Source organism: Camellia sinensis, chromosome 7 (assembly GCF_055761805.1).
Source record: "Camellia sinensis isolate YWXY chromosome 7, ASM5576180v1, whole genome shotgun sequence".
Taxonomy (NCBI): Eukaryota; Viridiplantae; Streptophyta; class Magnoliopsida; order Ericales; family Theaceae; genus Camellia; species Camellia sinensis.
Genome location: NC_138967.1, coordinates 197,796,191 through 197,807,709, shown reverse-complemented (window position 1 = coordinate 197,807,709; position 11,519 = coordinate 197,796,191). Strand labels below are relative to the sequence as shown.

The 11,519-nt window shown below is 38.8% G+C and overlaps 1 protein-coding gene across 1 annotated transcript; it reads right to left on the bottom strand.

The window, feature by feature from the left end:
- Positions 1-2,409: 2,409 nt before the first annotated feature.
- On the bottom strand, positions 2,410-9,091 carry LOC114309578 (Golgi transport complex protein-like protein). The gene is made up of 3 exons (XM_028255348.2): positions 7,751-9,091; positions 5,372-5,845; positions 2,410-3,636 (listed from the first exon to the last, which is right to left on the bottom strand). The coding sequence occupies exons 1-3, from the start codon at positions 8,879-8,881 to the stop codon at positions 2,698-2,700; spliced, it is 2,544 nt and encodes an 847-aa protein (XP_028111149.2). The 5' UTR covers positions 8,882-9,091; the 3' UTR covers positions 2,410-2,697.
- Between the last annotated feature and the right edge of the window lie 2,428 nt (positions 9,092-11,519).

The window sequence follows — 11,519 nt, the reverse complement described above, 5'->3', positions numbered from 1 at the left end:
ATGATAACACCCAGTTCATGATAGCAATGTTAAGGTGAGTGTAGAAAATGTTGTTAATGTAATCTTCAGACCTTGACTAATTCAATTCGGGTTGTTTTATGATTTTAATCAGCCTCTTATTAGTTCTATCCTTATGTGGGTTTAACTCCATTTTTTTTGAACCTATTTGTCCAAATTATTTTAACATATCTTCTCATATTTTTAACCTATCTGTCCACTTATTTTAATTAATAAATTTTTACTTATATGTTTAAATTATTTTAACTTATTTGTTTTCAAAATTGAAAAATGCGTACATCAATTTGGACAGATAGAGATACCTGAAACTTAAAAAAAAAACATTTGTGGGATTACATCTTTAACATGTCATAACTTTACACTTGGTAATCGATTTTGGACAAATTTTGTTTTGTTTTGTTGTTTTTGTTTTTAGATTTATGCATATGAAACTGCGGAAAGTGATTTTTGAGTATGTTTTGTTGTTTTACGTTGTTTATATAGTGTGGAACAAGTTTTATATTAAATTATTAGAATGTTATATAGTAATATTAATTTTAGAGAAATTGTTTATTTTTTACTATTGTATTAATAAAAGTTAATTTTATGTTATTTACAATTTATTGCTGCTTCTCTGTTAGAATTGTGATTTTAATTTGTTTAGTTAAGCAATATTGGTAATTGGTAAGTTGTGGTGAGTTCCATTTATTTAGGATTTATTTATTTACATCGTGCCTTCAGGTACGGACATACGCTAGTATATATATATAGAGAGAGAGAGAGAGAGACTGTTGTGTGTGTACAGGTGTGTGTGTGTGTGTGTGATGAGAGAGAAGGAGTTTTTTTTGGTACTAACTAATAGGTCAGCCAATTGGGAGATTATGCTTTAGATTCGGTGGCAAACACAAGCACAAAACAACAATGATTCATCCCCTTTTCTCCTAACTCCTTTGACCCCCTCTCTCTCTCATTGGTTACATTTTCTTTTTCTCTTTCGTTTTTTTTTTACTCCTCCAATCACCATCCGTCAAATAACAAAGGGATAAGAGAGTGACCCCAAAAGAAGATCCCAAGCATTACTCACGACAAAAATACTGATCATTTCTATGCTTTTTGGTGGGCAGTGCTTTTGACAATGCCAAAATAAAAAAAAGATTATTGGAAAGGACAAACCCTACAAACACATAAACTTCATTGAATTTGACCCAAAATCTATAGAATAGGTGTGTTTCGTGTACTTAGAGCCTATGTTAAAAAGGTTTTAAAAATATTTTATATATATATATTTTTTTGTTGTACTCATTTTATAGTGATGTACTATACTTTAATATTTTTAAAATACATATTAACAAAATCTATAAAATAATATTATTGTTTTTTAAAAGTAAATTTTACTAATAAATTTTGTAAAAAAGCATGACACTTAATCTAGTGATTTATACAATTATCTCTTAAAATAATAAGAAAAAAAAATCATATATTCAAAATTCGAGTTCATAAAAAAAATGCCTCTTTCATTATAATCTAATTTATCAAAGACCTGTGTAATTATTACATCAGAAGTCGATGAAAAAAAATTTAGTGCCCACCAAGGCTACATCTATAGCAAATCTAATTTATCAAAGACCTGTGTAATTATTACATCAGAAGTCGATGAAAAAAAATTTAGTGCCCACCAAGGCTACATCTATAACATACACCTTGTAGAAAAATTATTTAATAATCTTAAAACATTATCATATAGCATCTCGATTTGAACGTGATTTGTTTATGTAATAAAACTTAATATTATTTGATAATTTTAAAATAGAATAATATTATATGCATTAATTAATATATTATCGGATAATGTGATATAATTTTAAAATTTTTAAATATTTATAGTTTGTATAACGAGTGAAATCATAATGTTAAAATTAACATATATTGATACATTAATTAATATATCAATTAATACATATAACACTACTGTTTAAAATAATATCATATAATCTCTCAATTTGAACGTGATAAATAAATGTCATTGCGTAAGCATCTGTTAGATTGATTATAAGATCCCTTCAAAACTGTACATTTTGGACCTTTTCACCTGGGGAAAGTTTTATACAATTTTTTATAGGCATCAATTTGAATCCTTTAGAAGGAGAAATTTGTAAGATTTGTTATAATTAAATGACTTAAATGTACGATTTATTTAAAATTGAGAAATTAAAATAAAAACAATAAAACTGCTCATAAACATAAGAGAAAAAACTATAAGAACTAACCACAGCTCTCATCAATCAATTTTTTTGGGTCTGCCATACAAATCTTCAGAATATTACCATATTGCACAGATAGGGATCAACTTCACAACTTCACAATTATTATTTCACTATAGAGTGGTAAAGCATTCAATTGATAAATTGATACTAAAGGAAATGAAGAATGCTTTACTATAAAGAAGTGTACACATATCATTACTAAAATAGGGGAACCAAAAAATAAAAAATAATCAAAAAGAGATGGTAATCAAGCCTACATAAGGAATAAGGATTGAGATAGGGTCAGCAAAGCCCTAAAGAATTGACAATAACTGAATAATCCATCATATACCTCAAAAGAAATCAGTATAACTCCTACTTAATATAATTCAGCCGAGTTACCGCGTTGATACGGTGGACACTAGTTTATCGAGCTTCGCTAGAGATACAACATTCATCAAGATTTTTGCAACACGGTCTTTTCTGATAATGCTGAACCAAGTCGAAGCATAAGAGGATATACAGGGCTAAACTCCTTGTCTCCTCTTACTCTCACCTTTGCAGCATAATCATCCAGAGTTGCTTTGATGCCTTTCCAGATCTGATCCTCTCCTTGAGAATCGAGCCATAGAGAATACTGTAGTGGTGTGAGTTTGTTCCTTTGCATTGGCGACTGTAATTCTTCCGGGCCACGGGAATAAAGATGGTGAAGTATGACACTTAGTGGCAAATCTTGCAAAAGAGAAGATGAACCCAGTTGAGATGTTTCCAAGAAAATGATGGGTCGGAAAGCTCGGAGGGCTCGGTACGGTGGACCAAGCTGTTCAACAGGGAACAAGTTCTGGCCCACAGCCAATTCCAGCTCAGCCATGTCCCTAGCCATTCTCAATTTGCCCGATTCTGAAAGGGGCCGAACAAGCGAAGCATGCCTGATAAAGAATATCAAAACCCGTGAAGCCATGCTTGTGACAAGCCGAGTGCATATGTTTTCTGTCCCGGCAGAGAGAGTATTTGTTGAAGAAGGCAAAAGCCGAGATAGGAATTCGCTACGAAAGTGAAGAATGCATTTCTGTAATTCTTCCATGTAAGGCGATGAATTGTTGTCCATTGCAGCATCCATCCCAAGCCCGCTAAAATTCTGTTCATGAATCTGCAGGATGCAAGACTCAAGACGGTCAAGCATGGCTTGGAATAAGGATGTCACTGAGTCGCAAGCAACCCCATACATGGCACCTAGTGATGGAGACAATATGTCGGAAATGATAATGGGAAGTCCGGTCATCATAGATGAGATGCGCATATGAATTTCTTGAAGATGTTGACATAATGCAAAGTTCTTGAGTTGTGCCGGAGTTGCAGGACCTGTTATCTGTCGTGCTTCGGGCCCAGTAGATATCTGCTACCACAATGTTTTATGTCAATTCATGCCAAAAAAAAAAAAAAAAAAAAAATTAGAAATAAGGATCACAAGAAGAAAGTTCAAAAGGACAGTAGTGCCTTGATGTAGTTCACTCACACTCTCTAATCAGAATATGGCAAGCTACATGAGTTCATACAAGCTTTCTTTATTGATCAAGAAAGAACAAAAGCATGATCTACGAACAGAACCTTTACCATTCTCAACTTTCAAATCTTTTCTTACCAATTCATTATAACTTCTGAGGAGGACACAATATAAGAATACTCATGACCCAAGGTGTCCTTATCACTATTCACAAAAGTGAAGCAAAAGCCCACTTCTCACGTGTGATGGGTACACTTCTGCACTTGCAAAAGGGAAAAGAGTGTTACAGGGAATTCTTTTGGATGTTTAGTTTAGGCAAGCCCCAGGGCAATAGTGGCTGTTGGCAGGAGGGTTTATTTTAGGCAACCCCTATCAATTGAATATGTTTAACTTTTGTTACACTATAAAGACTCATTACTTATTGATTACTGAATGAAATGTAGAAATATGTAGAGAGTGAAGGGAAAGAAAAAAGCACCCTCTAGGGTGAGCTCATAGTAATAAGTTTATAAGGAGTTTATGGCCAGCTGGAAATATCTTGAACGAGTTAAAGGGCATGGAGGAAGTGGGGGACAAGGTAGAATAACTTGAATTTTGTGGGGGCCAAAGTATCTCATTCATGAGATTAAACAAGATTAAACATAATGGGTATAGCATAGGGTCTAAATAAAATTTTATGTTTTATTCTTCTCTTTCTTTTGAGAAAGGGGGGTGTGGGACACTCCACCACTACAATAGGCGACAACCCTAAGTATTATCAATTTCCCTACATAACAAGGCCCAAAAATGCCTTTTCACATTTGAATTCCTTCCTTTGATAGTTTAACCTTGATACTTGCTCTACAATTTCTGAACTTCACTATACGCCACAAACATTGTGCATCCACTCCCACATCAAAGTAACTTGGGAAAAGTGTAAGAGTCCTAAAACAACACCACACCAATCCAAGGAAGATGTATATTCTTGAAGGTGAGACTATTAGACAGAAACACTAGAAGATGGATAACTACAAATTTATTATAAACACATGCAAACATCTCACTGAAATATCTCCAGACAAATAGTGCTCAACCAAGCATGCATAGCGCCCTATTTTCTCAACTTATCAAATTAGTTAATTGATTGTTTACTTGATGTCATAGAAGGCATTCTAGTCCATTAAGCCATCTATGGCTCAAAGGAGCTATGGCTCAAAGGATGAGAACCAAAAAAACAATGAGCTCCTCCAATTGGGTCAAGCACTGAAATATAATCAAATGGGATTGATAAATTTAAAATACAACCCAAAAAGACACTCTTTCAAAAAAAGAAAAAAGAAAAAGGAGAACTAATAGTGAGAGAACAATAACTTCTTGCCAAGAAAAAAAAGAAGAGGATTCATCCCACTGTCCTACTATATTTATCAGGCAAGTCCCAGGGTAAAAATAACCAACTAGGTGTAGCCTAGTTGGCCAACGTGAATTTCCTAAGAGCTTAGTCCCAAGGGGGGTCATGGGTTCAACCCTTCCTAAGAGAATTGAGTTAAAGGGGCAAGAACTTGGTGCTTTGCAAAGGATAAGGAGGCTAAAACATTAATTGCTACAAATAGTAGTAATCTTGTTTGATAAAACTATAAAAGGAAAGTACCTGGTATTCAGCTCTCTCAGCAAGCAAAAGCAGAACTTTGCTGATTTCACGCAAGACAAGAACAGTCAAGCGCCCATTTGGCTGAACTGCTTCAATTTCCTCCTGAATGCGTGATATAATTCTAGATATATGTTCTTTGGAGGGTACATTTCCACGACTTGACACTGGAAACACAGTATTAACAAGATCTGACAGGCGGCTTAAGCAGAGGGCCAAGAAAGCTATCTGAAATATTTCAATGGCAGAAACCATTTGATCTTTTCCTTCCAAGGTTATAGCAGGTAAAACTCCTTTAACATCTGTGTCACGTGAAATTCTTTCTAGAAGATTCTCTATCATGGAGTATAGCTTTGGATACCCAACAGTAAATATCTCTTTCACAAAGCTTGATGCAGTGAAAGCAGACTTCATTTGGCTTGCAAAGGATTTCACAAGAGCCTCCCAAACACGATCTGTTAACATTGGATCACCTTCCTAAGAAAACAAGAGCTCACATAACCAAACAAAAGCAGGAAATTATCCCCAAAAGGCAATGTACACAGATTAGTATAAATTAGAAATGATGACTACCAACATCCATGGCATTAACAAAAATCATAGGATAAGCATCTCCAATTCAAAAGGGCATAGCATCTCAAGCATCCCCACTCTTTCTATTTCTATCTTTCTATGCCCAAGACTCATTTTTTAATAAAAAAACAGCTTCACAGTGTATAATATTTTAAAAAAATAGGGGTGCATGATGCATAATGACAACTGTGAACAAAGTGACTCAATCTAGTCTTATGTAAGATACTCCAAGCAGAAAAACCAGTTGAAAAAAAAAAAAAAAAAAAAAACTATAGCCAACCAATTATGAACTTGTGATGCTTTACAAAGCCAAGAATAATGAGAAAGTTCTTCCAGAAAAGTAAGAATCAATAATAACTTCAAAGCTAAATAAGTCCCCGATGGTTTCATGTAACTCTTTCAAGTTCAGTCATTAGTTATATTGAAGCCACTTCAGGCACCAATATACCCTCCCAAAATGAGGAGAAAAATAGCCACCATGGTTCTACAACCATCTACAATAACCTAACTTTTAGAAAGGATATTCTCACACTAAATTTAACCAATAAAAGGAGCTCACCTCCAGGTGAAAGAACCTGAAAATTGATTCTCTTGCTCTATATTGGTGACCAAGGTAAACTTTTAATTTTACTTTAATGCTGCTGCTGCCAAATTGACGAGGTTAAACTAGTGATCAACTATATTATTTCAACCTTTCATAACAAATTTCTAAAAGCAAATGGACTTGCACACAATGAAGATAAGACATCAACAGAATTCAGCTGACTCCATCACGTAGGCATTGAAATATATTTTTAATAATTCCACATAACGCAATCCATCTCTTTATTTATTTATTTTAGATAATTGTGAGACAATGTCGTCATATTTCAATTGTCACAAGCTCCATGATATGGAAAAATTAAAAGTATGCTTCTTCCTTGGTTAAAATGCCTCGTGTCTTCTCAAATTTAAAGAACATTAACAGTCTTACTCCCTATTAATAAGGGTGGCATGAAGGATGGATTGCGCACAAGCAGGCTTGACCATTCACATTATTTGTACAAAGTCACATATTGTGTTTTTTACAGTCAGGTGTTTGGTAGTCAATGACTATTGACCAATCACAATCTCCTAGTTGGGGGTGGATTGGAAGTCATGGCAGATATGGCCTCAAGGCAGGGACAACTAGGCATGTGTAACATTATGCCATATACAAGGACCTAAAAGAAAATTCCTTAAAGTTTCGGCAGGCCGTGCCATCACATACAACCCTGAAGTCAAATCCATACTTCGGCAGTCAGCTCTATTTCAAAACATTAACATCCTCAATTCCACCAATATGTAATCAACGTAAAGCATTGTATCAGTTCATTTACCTATGGGTTTAAAAGCTTCAAAAATCACCAAATGGTTTTGAGCATACTAAAGTAGTAGTATGTGATGCAATATATTAAGGTCAATCTTATGTACCCATGCTTTGGTCCAACTTATTCTACACATACTCTATCAATCCTAACATTACCAGAATATGAGAACTCCTCTCATTCAATGATTTCCCTTGAGGCCTCCACATGACCTTCAATTTCACTAGACGAATAGAAAACATTCAAAAACCTCAAGAAAAAAATCACTGAACGAAACCTCTGGTTCATTATCAACCAACCAGAAAAGGTAAGTCATCATTCTGAAGTAGTTGTAATCTATTGTGTTGTAATGGATAGCAGAATTACGAAATTGTTATTTACCAACAATGAAATGTTATGTATTGAATTGAAACCCACTGACTGCAACAAATACATGATGCATGACACAATTCTATTCACTCACCTGCATGATCTCGTCAAGCAGCAACATATGTGTAAACGGGTCTCTCTTCTTTGAAAGAACCCTCTGCAAATGCCAAACCGCAACCACAATCGAATGCAATTGATCCATACAGGCACTCATTCTCTGCCACAGCGCCTCCTTCGCCTTTCCCCCGCTTCCAATCTGTGGTGTACCACTCCTCTGTATCCCTCCCGGTCCATACCCTCCACCGGACCATGCCGAAATAGCCTTCATATCCAATGCAACGCTCACACTCTTTACACCCTGACTCTTATACTTGCTTATCAAACCATCCACTGTAGCTCTCAAATCACCAAGATTGTAAAAAACTTGCAAACCAGCCCCAACCTCAGCTTGATTCAACCCTTCCAATCCCCTCTCCAAAACCCTCATCCCCTCGGACCTCAATTTCTGTCCAGCTTCGAATACCCAATTCAATTCCTCATCAATCACAGCAATCCCTGCAAGCTCATTCTCATTGCATAAGCTCAAGATCTCGCAATGCAATTGAGCGGCCTTGGCGAGATCGAGCTTCTCAGGTTCGGATTCCCCAGCGGCCATAACATCACGAAACTTCTTCGATTGGCGGAGGACGCGGATAGTGAACTGGAGGAGCTCGGTGGTGCGGTGGAGGTTGGAGAGCTGTAGGGTTTTGGATCGGATCTGGCGGTTTGGATCCGCGATCTCGGAGCGAACGCGGCGAACAGAGGATTGGAGAGTGGTGACCGCGGATCGGAGGGCGGAGACCGCGGATTCGGCGTCGCGGAGGGAGGAGAGTTGGGAGAGGAGATCGTCGTGGCGGGAGAGGACTTCGGACCGGAGTTGCTTCTCGAGGAGGCGGATGCCGTCTTGGAGCTTCTCGGCGCGGGAGGCGGCGGAGCCGGAGGAGAGGGCGGCGGAGGAGAAGCGGGCGGAGTCGAAGTCGGAGGAGAAGAAGACGGAGAAAATTGGATCGGAGGAGAGAGAATCGAGTGGTGATGATGAAAATGGAATGGAGGACGGTGGTGATGTGATGGTTCCGGCGGCTGAAGTTGGGGTGGCGGTGGTGGTGGTTCTGTCTTTGAAGGTTGAGAGGCGTTGGAGAGGCGAAGAGGAAGGAATTGGGGACCTCGGAATCGCCGGGGCCGCCATTGTTGTTCAGGCCTCGAAGCTTTTCGCTAGCAGTCTACTCCGTGGGCATATGATATTCTTTTCTTTCATCAATATTGCAATCAACACCCTGTATTAATTGGGGAATTGACTTATAAATCCCATGACTTGTGATCTTTGCAGTCCCAAATGCATTTTAATAATCTTAGAAGTCTCAATTTGTGGTGATTTATATCTTTGCCCATAAGGTATGACATTAATGTTGATTTATGAAGATTGTGTAGGTTACGGGTCTGTCACATTTGAAAAAATGTACTATAATATTTTTTTGATTGATACATTAGTTTTAGCCCACCTACATTACCTATATCAGATTTTGGGCCAAAACATATTGTAACGACCCTATTACGTATTGTAGGGATATATTTTTGAGTACCGACACGTGGCAATGTGACGCCAACGTGTCAGTCGAGGTGCCACGTGTCAGGGTCATGACGCCGAGGTGATCTCAGTTAAGCCGAGGCTATCTCCGAAGATATTGGAGTTCGAGAAAAGCGGATAAGGGACAAGAGTCCTAGAATAAAGAGGAGACTTAGCCAAGATAAGGATAAAGCTCTTAGGGAGTTTATCTTTATCTCTGAAGGAGTCCAAAGTACGTACTGAACAGGAATCCATAGAAGTCAGGCTTCTATTGAGATTAGGATTGAGGTAACTATAAAAGAGAAGCACCCCCATGGGTCTAAGGTACGCAATTTTATGCTTTGAGCATTGAGTTTAGAATTATTGATTATCTTTGAGAGATATACTGACTTGATCGTCGGAGTGCCCCCGGGTGGTCAAACCACTGCCGGAATCTTCTCTTTCTGTTACAGATTAGCCAGGTATCATCTATTCTGCCAGTGTTCTCTAGCTGAATACTGAGTTGGGCAGTGTGATCGGAAAATCACTCACACAATTTGGCGCCGTCTGTGGGAAAGAAAGGAGAATAGATGGCCAATAATGGACAGAAAGAAAAAGATTGGGAACCACACTCCTGCTGAGAGTGAGAGACCTATTGACCTTGATATCACAGGAGACGAATGCAATGTAGAAACTCGTGACCAGAATCACGGAGCGAAAGACGTCGGCCAGACCAGCGACGCGCCAAAGAAACCTGATCAAAACAGGTATTACAACGAACACGACCTTCAAATTTGGAAGGATAGGTGCCTACGGAGGGATGAAGAGGTAAAAGAGATGGTAAACAAATTGACAGACCTGCAGTCGGTCGTCAATTTCATGATGCAAAATAACGTTATGCAGCCACCATTCCCGCTGTAGGACACGCCGAGATGGCAAACAAATTGACAGACCTGCAGTCGGTCGTCAATCTCATGATGCAAAATAACGTTATGCAGCCACCATTCCCGCTGTAGGACACGCCGATTCCAGCGGCCAATACCCAGAAGGGAGGACAGAAAACAATCCCCGTAGCCCCTTAGCACAACAGAAACAAGAGATACTCTCACCGACCTTCTAGGGAGGACGGACGAAGAGAATCAAGAAGAGAAGGATCACGGAGGACGCATCGCATAAAGGAGGCAGACCCCAAAGGACATCGACATGTTCAGGGGTAGGCACTGTGCTTCGACACAACTCATGGAGAAGGATTGAAAAAGGGCTCACCACGAGGCTGAGAGTAGCATACCGAAAAGACTGAAGTCGATAGATAACCGAGCTGTTGGGTGGAGCAAAGAAGACTTAAGAGATTACCTCAAGAGGAAGCAACAGAATGCCGAAGCCGAGGTAACCTCTCCAGATAAGCCGAAGACACCATTCTCGGTGGAATTAGACAGATTTGAGGCACCAAAGCGATTCAGTATGCCGAGGTTTCAAATATACGATGGTAAGTCAGACCCCAACTTCCACGTTGGACTATATTTGAATTCAATGGCATTGTATAGTGGGAACGAGCCGTTGCTCTGCAAAGTGTTTCCCTCATCCTTCGAGGAGATTGCATCAGATTGGTTCTACAAACTACCGAAGGGAAGCGTGAAGACTTGGGAAGGCCTGGCTGAGATGTTTGTGGCCAGGTTTGTGACAAACAAGCTGCAGCCATTAAGGGTGGACGCATTGATGGCTCTAAAAATCAGCAAGGATGAAGGCCTTAGGGCCTATGCAAAAAGATACTATGAGGTGTTCAATCGAATACCCGAATGTAATCAAGAGGTGGCAGTCGTATCTTTCAAGAACGGCTTGAAAAACAACTGTCCATTACGAAAGTCTTTGGCAAAGACATTGCCAAAAAGTATGGAGGAGCTCATGGCGAGAATCGAGAAGTACGCTAGAGCCGAAGAAGACACGTCGGGAACCAAGGAGATAAAACAAGAGAAAGGAAATGGCTCGCCGAAGCGAAGCCGAGGTAATAATGGAACGAGCAGGCAAGAGGCAGAACTGAGAGCCACACAAGCAGTAACAATTGTGTTCCGAATCCCAATTCCCAAAGTCCTGGATCAAATTCGGAACCAACCCTATTTCAGAATGCCAGAAAGGACTCCAGGAGAGTTCATGGAAAGAAACATTGGCAGACATTGCACCTACCACAATAAAGATGGGCATACGACTTAGGGTTGTAGAGCCCTGAAAACATATTTGGAAGACCTGGTGAGACAAGGACATCTGAGAGACTTTGTCGATGAGA